This window comes from Eubalaena glacialis, chromosome 9 (genome assembly GCF_028564815.1).
Source record: "Eubalaena glacialis isolate mEubGla1 chromosome 9, mEubGla1.1.hap2.+ XY, whole genome shotgun sequence".
Taxonomy (NCBI): domain Eukaryota; kingdom Metazoa; phylum Chordata; class Mammalia; order Artiodactyla; family Balaenidae; genus Eubalaena; species Eubalaena glacialis.
Window position 1 is genome coordinate 24018270 of NC_083724.1, and position 18694 is coordinate 24036963.

Consider the following 18694-nt stretch of genomic DNA (forward strand, 5'->3'; position numbering starts at 1 on the left):
TTTTATTTCCATTTCTCTAGGAGCTGGATCAAAAAGGATCCTGCTGTGATTTATGTCATAGAGTGTTCTGCCTATGTTTTCCTCTAAGAGTTTTATAGTGTCTGGCCCTACATTAAGGTCTTTAATCCATTTTAAGTTTACTTTTCTGTATGGTGTCAGGGAGTGTTCTAATTTCATTCTTTTACATGTAGCTGTCCAGTTTTCCCAGCACCACTTATTGAAGAGACTGTCTTTTCTCCATTGTATATCCTTGCCTCCTTTGTCATAGATGAGTTGACCATAGGTGTGTGGGTTTACCTCTGGGCTTTCTGTCTTGTTCCATTGATCTATGTTTCTGTTTTTGTGCCAGTACCATATTGTCTTGATTACTGTAGCTTTGTAGTATAGTCTGAAGTCAGGGAGTCTGATTCCTCCAGCTCTGTTTTTTTCCTTCAAGACTGCTTTGGCTATTCGGGGGTCTTTTGTGTCTCCATACAAATTTTAAGATTTTTTGTTCTAGTTCTGTAAAAAATGCCATTGGTAATTTGATAGGGATTGCATTGAATCTGTAGATTGCTTTGGGTAGTATAGTCATTCTCACAATATTGATTCTTCCAATCCAAGAACATGGTATATCTCTCCATCTGTTGGTATCATCTTTACTTTCTTTCATCAGTGTCTTATAGTTTTCTGCATACAGGTCTTTTGTCTCCTTAGGTAGGTTTATTCCTAGGTATTTTATTCTTTTTGTTGCAATGGTAAATGGGAGTGTTTCCTTAATTTCTCTTTCAGATATTTCATCATTAGTGTATAGGAATGCAAGAGATTTCTGTGCATTAATTATGTATCCTGCAACTTTACCAAATTCATTGATTAGCTCTAGTAGTTTTCTGGTGGCATCTTTAGGATTCTCTATGTATAGTATCATGTCATCTGCAAATAGTGACAGTTTTACTTCTTCTTTTCCAATTTGTATTCCTTTTATTTCTTTTTCTTCTCTGATTGCCGAGGCTAGGACTTCCAAAACTATGTTGAATAATAGCAGTGAGAGTGGACATCCTTGTCTTGTTCCTGATCTTAGAGGAAATGCTTTCAGTTTTTCACCATTGAGAATGATGTTTTCTGTGGGTTTGTCCTATATGGCCTTTATTATGTTGAGGTAGGTTCCCTCTATGCCCACTTTCTGGAGAGTTTTTATCATAAATGGGTGTTGAATTTTGTCAAAAGCTTTTTCTGCATCCATTGAGACGATCTTATGGTTTTTCTTCTTCAATTTGTTAATATGGTGTATCACATTGATTGATTTGCGTATATTGAAGAATCCTTGCATCCCTGGGATAAATCCCACTTGATCATGGTGTATGATCCTTTTAATGTGTTGTTGGATTCTGTTTGGTAGTATTTTGTTGAGGATTTTTGCATCTACATTCATCAGTGATATTGGTCTGTAATTTTCTTTTTTTGTAGTGTCTTTGTCTGGTTTTGGTATCAGGGTGATGGTGGCCTCATAGAATGAGTTTGGGAGTGTTCCTTCCTCTGCAATTTTTTGGAAGAGTTTGAGAAGGATGGGTGTTAGCTCTTCTCTAAATATTTATTGAATTCACCTGTGAAGCCATCTGGTCCTGGACTTTTGTTTGTTGGAAGATTTTTAATCACAGTTTCACTTTCATTCCTTGTGATTGGTCTGTTCATATTTTCTATTTCTTCCTGGTTCAGTCTTGGGAGGTTATACCTTTCTAAGAATTTGTCCATTTCTTCCAGGTTGTCCATTTTATTGGCATAGAGCTGCTTGTAGTAGTCTCAGGATGCTTTGTATTTTTGCGGTGTCTGTTGTAACTTCTCCTTTTTCATTTCTAATTTTATTGATTTGAGTCCTCTCCCTCTTTTTCTTGATGAGTCTGGCTAATGGTTTATCTTCTAAGAATAAAATTCTTCCTCTAAGAATTTTGTTTATCTTCTCAAAGAACCAGCTTTTAGTTTTATCGATCTTTGCTATTGTTTTCTTTGTTTCTATTTCATTTATTTCTGCTCTGATCTTTATGATTTCTTTCCTTCTGCTAACTTTGGGTTTTGTTTGTTCTCCTTACTCTAGTTCCTTTAGGTGTAAGGTTAGATTATTTATTTGAGATTTTTCTTGTTTCTTGATGTAGGCTTGTATAGCTAGAAACTTCCCTCTTAGAACTGCTTTTGCTGCATCCCATAGGTTGTGGATCATCGTGTTTTCATTGTCATTTGTCTCTAGATATTTTTTGATTTCCTCTTTAATTTATTCAGTGATCTCTTGGTTATTTAGTAACGTAGTGTTTAGCCTCCATGTGTTTGTGTTTTTTACTTTTTTTCCCCTGTAATTCATTTCTAATCTCATAGCATTGTGGTGAGAAAAGATGCTTGGTATGATTTCAATTTTCTTAAATTTACTGAGGCTTGATTTGTGACCCAAGATGTGATCTATCCTGGAGAATGTTCCGTGCGCACTTGAGAAGAAAGTGTAATCTGTTGTTTTTGGATGGAATGTCCTATAAATATCAATTAAATCTATCTGGTCTATTGTGTCATTTAAAGCTTCTGTTTCCTTATTTATTTTCATTTTGGATGATCTGTCCATTGGTGTAAGTGAGGTGTTAAAGTCCCCCACTATTATTATGTTACTGTCGATTTCCTCTTTTACAGCTGTTAGCAGTTGCCTTATGTATTGAGGTGCTCCTATGTTGGGTGCATATATATTTATAATTGTTATATCTTCTTCTTGGATTGATCCCTTGATCATTATGTAGTGTCCTTCCTTGTCTCTTGTAACATTCTTTATTTTAAAGTCTATTTTATCTGATATGAGTATAGGTAGTCCAGCTTTCTTTTGATTTCCATTTGCATGGAATATCTTTTTCCATCCCCTCACTTTCAGTCTGTATGTGTCCCTAGGTCTGAAGTGCGTCTCTTGTAGACAGCATATATATGGGTCTTGTTTTTCTATCCATTCAGCAGGCCTGTGTCTTTTGGTTGGAGCATTTAATCCATTCACGTTTAAGGTAATTATCGATATGTATGTTCCTGAGACCATTTTCTTAATTGTTTTGGGTTTGTTTTTGTAGGTCCTTTTGTTCTCTTGTGTTTCCCACTTAGAGAAGTTCCTTTAGCATTTGTTGTAGAGCTGGCTTGGTGGTGCTGAATTCGCTTAGCTTTTGCTTGTCTGTAAAGCTTTTGATTTCTCCATCAAATCTGAATGAGATCCTTGCCAGGTAGAGTAATCTTGGTTGTAGGTTCTTCCCTTTCATCACTTGAAGTATATCATGCCACTCCCTTCTGGCTTGTAGAGTTTCTGCTGAGAAATCAGCTGTTAACCTTATGGGAGTTCCCTTGTATGTTGTCATTTTTCCCTTGCTGCTTTCAATAAGTTTTCTTTGTCTTTAATTGTTGCCAATTTGATTACTATGTGTTTCGGCGTGTTTCTCCTTGGGTTTATCCTGTATGGGACTCACTGCGCTTCCTCGACTTGGGTGGCTATTTCCTTTCCCATATTAGGAAAGTTTTCTACTATAATCTCTTCAAATATTTTCTTGGGTCCTTTCTCTCTCTCTTCTCCTTCTAGGACCCCTATAATGCAAATGTTGTTGCATTTAATGTTGTCCCAGAGGTCTCTTAGGCTGTCTTCATTTCTTTTCATTCTTTTTTCTTTATTCTGTTCTGCAGCAGTGAATTCCACCATTCTATCTTCCAGATCACTTATTCGTTCTTCTGCCTCAGTTATTCTGCTATTGATTCCTTCTAGTGTAGTTTTCATTTCAGTTATTGTATTGTTCATCTCTGTTTGTTTGTTCTTTCATTCTTCTAGGTCTTTGTTAAGCATTTCTTGCATCTTCTCCATCTTTGCCTCCATTGTTTTTCCAAGGTCCTGGATCATCTTCACTATCATTATTCTGAATTCTTTTTCTGGAAGGTTGCCTATCTCCACTTCATTTGGTTGTTCTTCTGGGGTTTTATCTTGTTCCTTCATATGGTACATAGCCCTCTGCCTTTTCATCTTGTCTATCTTTCTGTGAATGTGGTTTTTGTTCCACAGGCTGCAGGACTGTAGTTCTTCTTGCTTCTGCTGTCTGTCCTCTGGTGGATGAGGCTATCTAAGAGGCTTGTTGCAACCAAAACATTTCTAATGAATATATCTGATGTTCTCTCAGACTGCTCTCTTTTATTTTATGGTCTAATTCGTGAAAGAATTGGATATATTTACTGCTTCCAATTCTCATTTTCTACTCATTCCCTCACCCACTCTTGAAAGTCACCAAGAATCTTCCAACACCTACTTTAAATAGCCATTTCTCAATCCTGCTATTCCTTGATTACACAAGTGTCATTAACTAATCAGCTTCTATATCCTGGAAACTTCCTCCTTTTTTCGCTTCTATTGCTGATTCATCCCCAAGTTCTCCTCTGGCTTCTTTGTCTCCTGCTGTTCTCAAATATAAGTGTTTCCCAAGGCTCTGTCTTTTTCCATTCTACCTCTCTCCCTTAGTAATTTCACCCCCACTTCTAGTTCTAGCTGTGAATACCTTTAACTTAAACAATAGCTCTCCTCTCCCCCAAGTTCACGTCAAAGCTCTGTTCTCTTTTCCAAATAGATCCTTGCTCCATGTGTGTCATTCCCTTATTTAAAAGTTGATACCCCTCCCCCTCCATTGCCTTCAGAATCAAGACTAGACCCTTGTATTCAAGTCTGACTTTAAAATTTCTCCCTAATTTTGATCCAATCTACCTTCCCAAGCCCATTTTTGTTTGACTCAGATCTTAACTTCATGTAGTTTTCTCATATTCTTCCAAGAACTTGGAGTTGTTCATGTCTGATTTGGAACCCCAGGGCCTAGGAGAATCCCCCGTCAATAGAAAATACTTATTTTGTGTTTGACTAATGAGGGAGTGAACAAATGAATGAATGAGCAAACAAGTGAAGCCTGCTGTCTTTCCCCAGCATCCCCCCACCAGCTTTGCCTCCCCTTCTGATTTTGTCCTCATATTAATCTGACTCAGAGGAAGTTTCTGTCCAGCTGAGAATAGCTTTCTGGTTTCATCCTTTCTGCAGAAGATATTGCTTAATGGCTCAAAGGTTGTTCTCTGTTTTATGAAACAAAACTTTGTGTTCTCAGTTGATTATGTGTCTAGGCTCTCGAGCAAATCCATAGCTATGCTTTTGAGATAAGGCTTGGCCCTGCTTAGTCTCAGTTCTCTCTGGAGGTGTAAGAGCCCTCACTTGTAGGTGGAGAGACCTCCTATAATCAAGTATTTCTTAACTCGTGTCTACAGGGTATGGATCCTTTTGAATTAATGGAACAAAATGCCTATATTCTAGGGATCACTAAGGATCTCAAATTTGAATTTTATGCCAACTAGCTAATGGAAAAAAAATCAACTGAATTGATGACAGTGTCCATTAAACTGATCTACCTCCCTGTAGTCTAATTCCAGAGTCATCCAGCAACCCTCTAACTATGACATGGATATCCATGTCCCAAGAAATTTTCTTGAGAATGGAATTTTTCATTGAATAGCGTTAACTTAGCATGGCAGTTATAGAGTTATTTTTTTTTTTTAAAAAGACAACTTGAGATTATTTATGTCATAATATCAAATGAGTCTACTTCTAAATTTCATTTGTAGTTATATGTAATCATATCTCCAGAAGGATTCATACCTGGATCAATTTAGATATCATTTGAAAATCTGTGGAAAAGATTTGTAATGGTCGTTCCATTTGACAGAGAATATCAATCTACAGTGCAAAAGACAAAGGCACAAAAAAAGGAGGTGGGAGAGGTAATAAAGACACAGTATTACAAATCTTTTACCTCTTTGGACTCCACCCACAGCATTGGGTAACTGAGCAGCCCCATAGGGCTTCTGCAAGGTCCCCATTTCTAACCATTACATCCAGAACTGCAGGCAAACTATGAGACCTCTGAAATTCCCCTCAGGCTCTACCTGTTAGTGGTCTACACTGGAAAATCATTGGAACCAGAGGAAGTTTGGGGTGGCCAGGCAAAAAGACTAGTCCCTGTGAATTTCCCTCCTCTCTCAATAGAATTGACTATGAAGGCTGCCAGTGACGTTCACTGTTTTCCTGGGGATAGAGAAAAATTAAATATACTTCTTTGAGACCACGTCTATAAATGTGCTCCTCTCTTTCTTCTGGGATGGCACAACTGCAAATTGGCTTATTGAAGCAGTTAAATACTATTTATCTAGTATTAAAAAAAACCCTAGAATCTAGCTTCTATGGAGTAATGTTATAAGAAATGTCTTTACATTTATGGTAAAACATCTGGCAACAAGCCACTGTCCATTAATACCTTTTAAAATGTGCACTGTATAAAAAGCCTTATGATAATTCCTTATAGGACATAGAAATGAAATGGAGGTGTTTGTAATGAGGTGGATGGAGTTAGAGTCTGTCATACAGAGTGAAGTAAGTCAGAAAGAGAAAAACAAATACAGTATGCTAACACATATATATGGAATCTAAGGGAAAAAAAAAAAAAAAAAAGAGGTCATGAAGAACCTAGTGGCAAGATGGGAATAAAGACACAGACCTACTAGAGAATGGACTTGAGGATGTGGGGAGGGGGAGGGGTGAGATGTGACAGGGTGAGAGAGTGTCATGGACATATATACACTACCAAATGTAAAATAGATAACTAGTGGGAAGCAGCCGCATAGCACAGGGAGATCAGCTCGGTGCTTTGTGACCACCTAGAGGGGTGGGATAGGGAGGGTGGGAGGGAGGGAGATGCAAGAGGGAAGAGATATGGCAACATATGTATATGTGTAACTGATTCACTTTGTTGTAAAGCAGAAGCTAGCACACCATTGTAAAGCAATTATACTTCAATAAAGATGTTTAAAAAAAAAAAAAAAAAAAAAAATGTGCACTGTATAAAAAGCCTTATGATAATTCCTTATAGGACATAGAGTTAGGAGAATGTTTGCCTCCCTTGAAAATATGATCAGCTTCCTCTCATTAGATCAGAAGACTTAGGGAATCCCTTGGGTTTCTGTTTCCATTGCTGCCAAAAATCTCAGGATTACCTCCTCTACTCAAATACAATAGCCCCCCTTACCTACAGTTTCCTGGCATTTCCTAACTGCCATCTCCACACTGGATCATCCTTTAATGGTTCTGTTATTTTATCTTGGCCTTGAGTCTGGCTCATTTCAAATATTCGCAAAATGCATAGACTATAAACAAAATAAAACATTAAAAACCTAAAACAAATGAAGCTACATAATCATGACCTAGGGTCATGGTGGATGATGGGCCTTCCCTGGTGCTGGAAGTTTTCATGCAGAGGTTAGATGAACATCTGGCTGGGATGCACTATAAACAACAGCTATAATTATTTCACAGTTTTAGGGCAAAGGACAGCCAAAACAAATTCTAGGTAATAAATAAGGTGGGTTTGTTCCTTCCTGCTGTGTTCCTTAGTGTTTTCATCTAGGACATCACAGCATGTTCCAGTAAGATTCATTGTGGTTAAAAAAAGAAAACAAAAGAAAAAGAAAACAAAATGTGCATTCCTGTGGTGTCTGTCAGATGGGGAATCCAAAACCTTGGCTGATTTTTGTAACCAGAATAATACACTGTATTCTATTATGAGTAGTTCATAAATTTGGTTTATAGACCCTCTTAAAATCTGTAGACCCTCTTAAAATCCAGTGGAGACTATGAACTCTCTCTCGCTCCAGAAAAATATACGTATGCACCTAAACTGAAATGTGCATGTAATGCCTAGGGTATTCAATGAGCCTCTGAAGCCCATCAGTAGATCCCCTATGTGCATTACATTGCTTCTAGCTAAAGTTTGTAAAAGTCTATGGAGTAGAGGAAAGGAGGACTAAAAAAGATTTAGCAGGTCTTGGCCAACTGCTTAAATATGGGCCAACTCTCAAAAGTTGCCTCCCTCTTTTCATTTTTTGATATGAGAGTAAGATGGTTTCCTAAAGCAGTTAGGAAAGATGGGAGTGATGGGATATGAGTACATAGATGCTAATAAATGAGTTATTCACAAATGAATAACTCAGAAGAACTGAGCTCTCATATGGAGTGAGAAGAAGCTCTTGCCCTTATGTGTGTGAATCGCAGGGCTCCAGCTGAGGTCATGGAAGTCATTTCCAGCAAGCACCCTCCTTGAAGTTGGTACAGAGGTAAAAAGAATCCAAAGTAGGTGGCACCATCAAGTGCTAGAAAGAGGATAGGCTTGGAAGCAGGGGTCCCATACGCAGTGTCTTCAAGGGCCAGGCAGGGACAATAGGTGACACAGTAGGAAGTGAGGAGGATGGCGGTCCCTGGAGAATCACCCTCCCAAATGCTCATTGTTCAAGTTCATAAAAAACAGTGTTTCACACACACACACACACACACACACACACCCCCGCAAAAGAGTGTCTGCGGCTGGCTTTTGCCATCTCTGGAGTCAGATGATTGTAGGTTGAATTCCAGGTCTGTTTCTTATTAGTGGGGGACCTTGGGAATGTGTCTTAACCACCTTAAGGCTCAGTTTCATTCTTTGTGAAATACAGTGTCATGTGTCTTTGAACTATTGTCATAAAAATTTGTGATAATATAAATAAAGTGCCCAGCACTAGTCTTTGTACATACTATAAAATGTAGCTATTATTAGAGCCCCAGGATCTAACTGTGCACCTATCTTCCTGAAAATGTATGGGTAAATAGAAATTTAGAAATGAAGGTTACCAGAGACCTCCAAAGCTCTTTTGAGTAACTACAGTATGCATTTAAGCTAAGTTATCTTAGCATTCAGGAGTTACCTACCAATGGTATTCAACCTTAATGGATTGTTTTAGTTACAGAGGGCTTCTGCATGAGGAGGAAAAGAAAAGAATTCTCATATAGTCTTCAGGGCTCTGAGGGGTGCAGATCCCTAAAAGGGGTTGCATATCAGCCCCATAAGCAGCTGATACATTATCAGAGATTAATTGACTGGAGGAGGCAAGAACTAAGTGACATGAAGGGAAAATCAGAGAAGTACAGCAACTATTTATCACCACTTAGCAACCTTTAGCACCATTGCTAAAGATGCAGCTCTCAGCTTTAGCAACGTAAAGGCAGTAATTACTTGTGTACCTCTTTTCTCCAGGGCAGGGATTTGGGTGAGGCAAGTGAGGCAAGATATTGCAGGTGTAGGGTGGAAACCTGTCTTTATTTGAATTTTTGATGTTTCGTTTATCATGGGTTTTTTGCATTAGATTTTAATACTTTTTAAAATATTTATTAAGATATTATTTATCTTAATTACTAAGTTTTTGGCATCCCTTAAATTTTCCACCCTAGTCCCAGCCCTGTTCTTCTCTGAATTTTAAATTGTTGAAGTACAGGAGTGTTTCATTCAGTGATTCACAGAAGGATTAACAAGACTCAACAGCATGTTATATTCATAGCTAAGATTTATTACAGCAATAAACACTGAGTTAAAGCAGCAGGGAAAAAAGAAGGGTGTTGTTGGAGTCTAGAAAGGTCCAGCACAGAATTCTGGTGTTCTTCCTTGTCCAGGGATACTTAGGAGAGTGTTCTCCCTAGCAGTGAACTTCAGGGACATGTGTGGAATGTCTCTGACTAGGGATGCCTTTTTGATTCTCTGGGTCTGAGTTTTTTATGTGGGGACTGGTCACATAGACATATCTTGCTAAGCAACCATTGCTGCACAACCAGCCATGACAATGGAAACTCAGGACCCCAACAATAAAACTAGGTGCACATCATCATTATTGACATTTATGCAAAACAACTTGACAAGCCAGCAATGGCATAGTCCATTGCTCCAGATATATATAACAAAATCATCCATCACTAACACAAGGAACACTTGGAGGACCACATTACCCAGGGATTGGTGAAGGATCAATCATGGTTCTCTTGGAGACATGCCAGGAGTAAGCAACCAGACCTGCTACATTAACTTTTTTCTCACATGGATTCATGTGGAAAATCAAAATGTCACCTTTATTAAAAGTAGCAGTAGTGCTAAATTGTGGTAATTGAAGAACATGGCTTGGATCCATGTCAAAAGATTTCTCACTAGTCCCTTGTAGCCTAGACCCTGAGATGACCCCCGCTATGGTAGAATCTGGGGCTGCAGAGGACAAACTTCCCCACCCAGGTGGAGGAGATACTGCTGCTTTTCATAACTATTTAGCCCCCAAAAGGGAGGACAGAGGGTGATAGCTTTCCAGAGCTATCTTTAGAAGGCAGATGTTAGGCTCACTTCAAATGTGCTTTCCAGAAGAACAGACCTGTATCTTGAGCAAACACTCCCAAAAAGGGAGAGGAGGATAGGCATGAGCTCATACCTTTGTCTAGGCTCAGCTGATAAGCTCGCCTTTGAACTTGGGGAGAAGTTAAGGGATATAGGAAACAGGTATATTTTCCCAATAATGGACAGTTGAGCAGATGGTCTAATGGAAACATGAGAACAAGAGTATGTGCCATTGAAAGGAATGGCTCCAAAAGTATTTTTATCCCGAAGAACAAAATTCCATCCCACACTTCCAGTAACGGGCAGGATGACATCTAACCTGGCCAGAGTCCAAAATCACTTGTTCTATTCTCAGTGTAGCTTGAGATGAATTCCCACAACATTAGACTCATGCCTCTTATTCCCTTCAACAGAAAGCCACATCGTCCTGAGTGACTAACTCTCAGGCAGCTTTAGTTGATGGCATAGAATAAAGGTTGGCAAACTATGGCCCCGGGGCCAAATCTGACCCTCAGTTTTACTGGGACACAGACATGCCCATTTGTTTAACTAATCACCTGCAGCTGCCTTCGCACTACAATAGCTGATTTTGTTGCAGGAAGGCGGACCCCTTCCAGGGCCCGAGAGTGGGCTCTTGTCTAACACTCGGAAATGAATTGTCCAAGGAGACACATGTGCTGACAAAGCAAGAGACTTTATTGGGAAGGGGAGCCCGGGTGGAGAGCAGCAGGGTAAGAGAACCCAGGAGAACTGCTCTGCCACGTGGCTCACAGTCTCAGGCTTTATGGTAATGGGGTTAGTTTCCCGATTGTCTCTGGCCAATCATTCTGACTGAGGGTCCTTCCTGGTGATGTGCACATCGCTCAGCCAAGATGGATTCCAGCGAGAAGGATTCTGGAAGGTTGGTAGCACATACGGACTGGTGTCTCCTCTCTCCTTTCGACCTTTCCCGAATTCTTCCAGTTGGTGGTAGCTTGTTAGTTCCACGTTCCTTACCAGGACGTCCTGTTGTAAGATAACTCATGCAAGTGGTTACCGTCGTGCCTGGCCAGGACGGGCGGTTTTGGTCAGTGGTTCCCCTAACAACTTGGGTAGCCTTTTTTTTTTTTTTTTTTATAAAAGGAAGTTTATGGCTGCATTATCATTATAAAAAATGGACTATATTTTTAATATTATTATATAATTTATAGACTTATCTAGAAAAAATTTAGATTTACGTAAAAGTTGCAGATAGTACAGAGAGTTGATTTGAGTAGCTTTGACAGAAACGATATGGCCTGCAAAACCTAAAGTGGGTATTATCAGGCCCCTTACAAAAAAAGTTTGTCAACTCCTAACATAGAAGAAAAAAGCACTTTAGTCATTATTTATGCTACCAGTGAGCTAAGAAACAGATGCATAGGCAGTTTCTAAATCTGCTGCAGGAAAATGAAAATGAATTAGTATGTTACTGAAATCTCACAACTGGAACAAGTTGAGAAAAAGGCCAGCATAGATTAGGGAAAAGTGAGTGAACAGATTGCTTTATATGCTCTTTTCTTGAATGCAAGTACATACAAATTCAAGCTGTTTGAAACAGACTATTTCGAAGGGACTGTGTCATCTTGGTTGGATTTTGCTCAACTCCAAAAACCTTAACTGACCTCCTTGCATTTGCAGAGTCTGCCCTGGGTGTTGTGAAAGTCAAAGAGGAGGTGTACAAATACCTGCAATGTGATGCAGATGGTTCTAGGGAAGGAACGGGTGTGGGAGGAGTCAGAGAAAGAAGCCAAGATAGGAACAAACGGTGATTAAACTGTCCACCTCTCAACAGAAGGTTGAGGGACTTTTAAACGTTCTCTTGTTGGACATATCCTTTTCATCTTATTCATCAGTTTTAATGTCTTAATAAACCCTTCCTAAAGAAAAAGAACATCATACTATTTCAAATTATAAACTCGTACATACAAATACTTCCACAGCCATCCTCCAAGAAGTATCTTGTGTGGGTTGGTTGTTGGGCTTTTTGGTTCGTGTTGTGATTGTTGCTGTTGCTTGGAGAATTTTGTTGCTGTTGTTGTTGTTTTTAACTCACTACAGAGGTCTGAAAATTGTTGAGCTTTCATACAGCTGGTCCAAATATAACTTCAGTGTTGACTCAACTAAATTGCATGTCAACTGGCCAACGCATTTTATAGTTATCCTATGAGGACATCACTAGCCAGACTCCTTAATTTATGTTCTCAGAAGTCACTGTCTCTCCAGCCCCTTTGCATTTTCCCAGCTGCAGGAATAAACTCTTGGTAGGTGATTGAATGTCTTTGGCATACAGAACTGCCTCTGGTTGCACCTGGCTGGTGGGTAATGAGAGGATGGGGTTCACTTTATTATTCTGTTTTTGTGTATGTTTGAAAATGTCCATAATAAAACTTCAGGGTTTTTTTTTTTAACTGATTGTTGGCTATAGTTGGTTCTCTAATGCAAGAACAGCCACTCCATATCCCACTGGTCTTTGCAAACTGGAGCTTGTAATTTTCATTAGCAGTCATTGCTAGGGTGGCAGCCATACATGAAAAATGAAGGCATTGAGAAGAACAAGGTAAACACTGCTTCCTAATGCTTCAGAGTGGAGCATGCCCTTGAGAGGTACAGCCAAACATTCAGGTTAAAATGAGAAAATATTTTGAGCAGAAATGATATGTTAATGGCCTTGCATATATATCCTTTCAAAAGAAAGTTACTTATAAGATAAGCTCTTATCAGTAAGCTGCTCCTCATTTATTAACTACTTTTATTAAACTCCTGTATGCAAAGGCCCATGCTAGACAGGGAGACACAAATATAAAATTTGTCTTTGGCAAATTGGACAAAGAAAGAATAAAATAGATAACACCTAATCCCCGAAACTTAACACAGAGTCTTGGACCCGGACCTCAGTGACCAGAAATCAGCTTAGTTCAACTCATTTCAGGCCTAACACCATTAATAGAGCACCTACTCTGGGTAAGGTTCTGGGCTGGATACTAAAACTATGGGTGGGAAAATAAAGTACAGTCCCCATCCTTGATCTAGTGGGGAAGACAGATAACAAAATCAACTCTTTAATCGTGGAATGCACTAGAATAGTGGATACTATGAGATGACAGAGAAAGACTTCAGGGAAGTCTTCATGAGATAAATCTTAAAGGATGCTTAAGATTAGCAAGTGATTTAAAGCTGGGAAGAAGCAGAGAGTTAAAAAATGTCACAGGTACGGGTCAGGAATTATTTGATAATCATACACCAATAGTATAAAATTGTAAAATTATCACTAGAATGTGAGCTCTGTGAGGGGCTTTTGTCTTGTTTTGTTCACCATATGTCTGGCTCATGGTAGGCACTCACTAAGTATTTATTAAATGAATAAATAAATCCAACTATAAAGTGTTGCTAGAGTCCAGAGTTTACGGTAGAGAGTGACAGTGGAGCTAGAAAGGACAAGGTCGAGGAATTCTGGTAAAAAGCTTGGATTTTATGATGATGGAGAAACACTCAAGAATTTCACAAAGAAAGCATGATGGGATGTGTGTTTTTGAGCTTCAAGGGGGAGAAGAGACCTCAGGGGCACAGACTGGAGAAAGAGAAACAAATTGTAAGCTGTTGCTAAAACCCACGGGGAAGTTGATGGGGTAAAATCCATGGAATTCAGAGACAAATTTAATGTCACCTAAAGCCACCCGAATGCCTAGCATGAAAAAGACTGGCAATACCAAGTGTTGTCAAGCATGTGGAACCACCAGAACCCTCATCCCCTGCCGGTGGAGTGTACATTGATGCAATCACTTTGAAAAACTGTTGGGTATCTCCTACTAAAGCTGAACTCAGTAATCCCCCTTTCAGGTAGACAACAGAACCCAACAAGAGTGGGTGCTCATTTGCCCCCAGAGATGTCCCCACAAAGTTGTGGAAAAGGATGTTCCTAGCAGCACTCTTGGTCATAGCCAAAATGGATAAACTGTGTTATAGTCGTACAATAGAATACTAAAAAACAACACTGAAAAATGAATGTATGGCCATTACACAGATAAATATCAGAAACATCATGTTGCGTGAAAGAAGCCAGACACAGAAGAATACACACAACATACTGTAGAATTCCATTTATAAAAGTTCAAAAACAGACTAAGCTCATTTATGGTGAAAAATCCAGAATAGTGTTTGGCTTTGGGCACAGGGTAATGATTGGGAGCGAGGAACTAAAGCTATATCTGCATCTTGATCTGGACATGGTTACACAAGTGGGCTCTCTTTTGTAATAACTCCCCAAACTGTATGCTGACATGTGTGCAATGTTCTGAATATATATGAATGTTTTAAGTGACCTCAGTTTCCTGGCTCAGGTACGAGGGTGGGTGATGGTGCCCTGTACTAGGCTCAATGTATCTAGAAGGAAGAGGAGTCACATTCAACAGTAGCCAAGGCTCTTAGTGCACTTGTGGCTTCTGGCTGCCCGTGTCACAGCACAGGCATGCCACATCCCCATGGTCATGGAAATCACCCCTCCCTGGAAATCTCCCTTCAGGCCTGTGCCTTCCTATTTCTAATACACTTATAGATTGTGCCACCCCTCCATGCAGGGCAGTGTCCTCCAAGAAGAGATACCCATCTTTAGGGGCCCCCAAACTCTCTTTGGCTTCACACTGCTTTTTGGCAGTGGGGGAGATCCTAAGATAAGGAGTCATAATCAGATCCACTAGAGTTATTGCCGTAAGAATGACAAAAATATCATCTTCTAGACCACTGGGGGTGTGGGGGACTGTCTGGAATTACATGGCGGTGGTCGTGGGGAACAGACACACCTTGGGAACTTCTCATCCCTTCTTTGCCAGTGCCTTTCTTCTGCTCAGCTAGTACGTGTGCCCTTCACTGGAGTCAAGCCACGCCTGAAGCAGAGGGGTAGAGGATAGAGACTCAGGAGGAATCTTGGACAGAGGACACAAGGAAGGATAAGCGGGAGCCACTGCAAACATAGTACCTTTCCAGCTCCCATGGAGAAAGACAGACTGAGACTGGGGTGAACCCCAAGCCTCTCCCACCCTGCATTCCACCCCAGCATTGGTTAGAGACAAGGGACAGAGTTCCTTTCCAACCAGACTGAGCTGTCTAGAAAGTCCTAATACCCCCAAGTGAAAAAAGTATGCCCAAGCTCCCAACCTCCAGCCTCATGGAGGATGCCGAGTCTTCCTTTGCCTCACCTTGGTCAGGAGTTTCTTGGCAATGGGTTCAGTAATTTGGTCAGTTGGCTAAGCTTAGCATCCTTTTCCTGTCCCCAGCCAAGTCTGGTCATTCAGGTGGCCAAGCCCTGCCTATGTTATTGCCAGGACTTCTTGTCTTGGTACCTGCTCTAGCCTGAGAGGAGTATGAAACTCCCTTCATGCCCTAGAGGCACCATCCAGCTGCCACTGACTCTTAAGAAAGAGCCTTTTGCAGATCCTTTCTGACACCTTCCTCCCCTGGTGGCCAAGGCCAAGAGGACTATTTATAGAGGAGATGGCTACAAACCAGACAACCCAGATAAATCATGAAATTCTGCACCCACACTTAGGTAACCCTATTCTCAAGAATCAAAAGAGCAATTTGCTGTTATAGAAGTGGATCCCTGAGCGAGCCGGTAAGTGAAACGGGATCAAGACAGAGGCACAAGAGTGGGGTTTACTTTCAAGGAATAGAATGAACCATGATGCCCACAGGTAGCATGCTGCTATAAGGGGAAGCAGAATCATTAGATGTGGGCATAGTTTCTTCTCTGCTGCACACTGAGCGCTGAAGTTAGTTCTAGACTTTTCTAACCCCTGCCCCCAAAGTCCTAACACCATTTCTAGCTGCTGAAACCTCCCTCACTGGAAACTCAAGTCTTCACCCAATCTCAGCCTCATTTTACCCACACTCTTCCTTCTCTCCAACCACCTCATACAACTGGTACTAAACTGATCATGAATAGTTAAGGGTCTCTAACTTCCATATTTCATCAAACATAAGATGCGCATTGACAGATGCACCATTATTTTATCTCCTACTGAAAAGTGTTCCAAATAAAATATACCATCCCCTGTGAAATGCATCCTGATTCAGAGATGTGAGAATTTGAAAAGAAAATGTGCTTCTATGAATCAATTAATTAAACTACTATTACCTGGGCTAAAGTCAGGGCATGGGAAATCACAAGCCATTTGATTTCAGGGGATCATGTATATGAATTAACAAGCCCTCAAGATCAGTGTATAAACGCTCTGAGAAGTTTCAATGATTGGGTTTCCTCATTTCCAACAATGTGATATGTTCTAGATCTTAGTTTAGAGGAACATCGTGGAGAATTATATAAATCTGGCAAAATATTAACATAAACAATTTTGAAAAGGTGCCAAATAATTAAAACATCAGAAATTTAATGTGTTTAATGTGTGTTTAAAGTATCTTGCAGATGATGGAAATGAGTAGAGGATAAGTTTATAAACAGGAACAAAATTCCTCAAAGCTTCATCTTTGCCATATTTGAACCAATAAATATTTCACCTTTGTGTATCTGTGAACAGATTTTTGAACTTTGTGGAACTGATGCTGAAAAACTGGAAGAAAAGATTCGAGAACTAATGTAAGCTGATCTCCAAGACAAAATACACTTGCAACGTTTTAAAAGGCCACCGTGAATGTGTTTGTGTTTTTATTTCCAGCAAACATTGTGGTGTTCTATTGATCTCTCTCCTAATGCTTTACAGGTGGTATTCCATATTGCAATCTCACTGCAAAAATCGTTGGAACTCTTGTGCTATCAGAGATTGTGTCATTTGCATTCTCTCACTTGGCCTTTCCACTTACTCTGAGCACATTCCTTAGGCAGCGTCCTTCACAGCAGAGGCCCTGCACAAGCTAAGTAATACCAGCTCAATGAGAAAGTTTTCCAGAGATTGTGGAAGATGGGATCCATCGCAGCAATCAAGAAACAAATAAATGTCTTATTGGCCTGGTGCACTCCAAAGACATAGAGGCATCTTCCCAATTGAGTCCTTGTTTGTAGTACAAAATTCTTCTCCAGTGTATCACCTTGTATTAGAAATGTGTCATTGGATAAAAGCACATATAAATAGCCATGCTTACATATATAAAAACTTATTACATGCTAGGCAATATGGCAAGCCTGTAGCCGAAATTCGGCCTCTGTACACTGATACTGAATGGAATTTTGGAGACAGTTTTGGATGAAGTAGAAAAGAATTGCTTTACTGCTTTGCTGGGCAAAGGGGGCCACAGTGGGCTAATGCCCTCAAAACTGTGTGTCCTGACCTGGAAGGGGTAGTGAGGAGTTTTATAGTAAATGGTTCAAAGAGGGCGTGATGAGCTTGTGGACATTCTTCTGACTGGTTGGTGGTGAGGTAACTGGGAGCCAGTATCATCAACCTTCTGATTCCAACTGCTCTGGGGTCTACATGCTTGTGGGCAGCATACAGTAAACTTCTTCCACCTGGTGGCAGTTTCAGTACAGTAAGTCCCTTACATACGAACCTTCAAGTTGTGAACTTTCAAAGATGCAAACATGAGTTCGCATGTCCAATCACGTAAGTTCACGTGTCTGGCGTACATTGTCACGTGCATGCATCCTCTACAAGTGGTTGTGCTTTTGTGTACTTTACAGTACTGTATAGAGTACAGTAGTACAGTATCTTTACTTCAAGCCCAGGATGTCCAGAAGCAAGCATAAAAGCAGCGGTGATGTAGCTGGTACTACTGTAATTTTCAATGTACTGTACTGTAAGATTAAACATGTTTTCTTTATTTTTGTGTTTGTTTGTTATGTACTATTTGTGTGAAAAGTATTATAAACCTATTACAGTACAGTATTCTAAAGCCGATTGTGTTAGTTGGGTACCAAGGCCAACTTTGTTGGACTTATGAACAAAATTGGACTTAGGAACACACTCTCGGAATGGAACTCATTCGTATGGAGGGGACTTATTGTATCTGCAAAACAGCTCACAGATATTGTTATGTGTATCCCTTGAGGGGGAACCGGGACCTCGTCCCAAGGCTGCACTATTGTTTCTTGACTGTTCCTCCCTTGTCTCCACATCACCTCCCTTCCCTGATTAGCAACTATTTGAACCTGCCCCTTGGAACTCAGGGACGGTCATGGAGGCTGAATGAAGCGTATTTCCTACAAACAAGAAACAGGGGACACAGAAAGGCTTTTGTGCCCAGGAGGCCCACAGGATCCTGCTTGGTTTCAAGCCTTTTGCATCCATCACCCTGTTTAACCTTTGCAACAATCCTGTAAGTAGCCATGTACTAATAAATGTTTAATTGGCTCTCTGGGAAGAAAAAAGTTCCAGTTTGTAGTGATTGCCAATTTCGTTGGTGTAAATACTTGGTAGATTTCAAGCTACCAAATGATGTCACTAAACAGGGAGCTGGGAAAAGATGTGCCTAATAGGCTCTTGTGAGCTGCT

The 18694-nt window shown here is 40.1% G+C and overlaps 1 protein-coding gene across 2 annotated transcripts in view; it reads left to right on the plus strand.

The window, feature by feature from the left end:
* LOC133098282 (thioredoxin domain-containing protein 8-like) overlaps positions 1-16849 on the plus strand; it is a 31375-nt gene extending 14526 nt beyond the window's left edge. The window contains exons 5-6 of one of the 2 annotated variants that reach the window (XM_061201054.1): positions 15799-15864; positions 16787-16849. In XM_061201054.1, coding sequence (XP_061057037.1) covers positions 15799-15864; positions 16787-16849 — 129 coding nt within the window. Of the gene's footprint in view, positions 1-15798; positions 15865-16674; positions 16699-16786 lie in introns of those variants that run through there. The other variant, XM_061201055.1, reaches the window with a different exon arrangement.
* The last annotated feature ends 1845 nt before the right edge of the window (positions 16850-18694 follow it).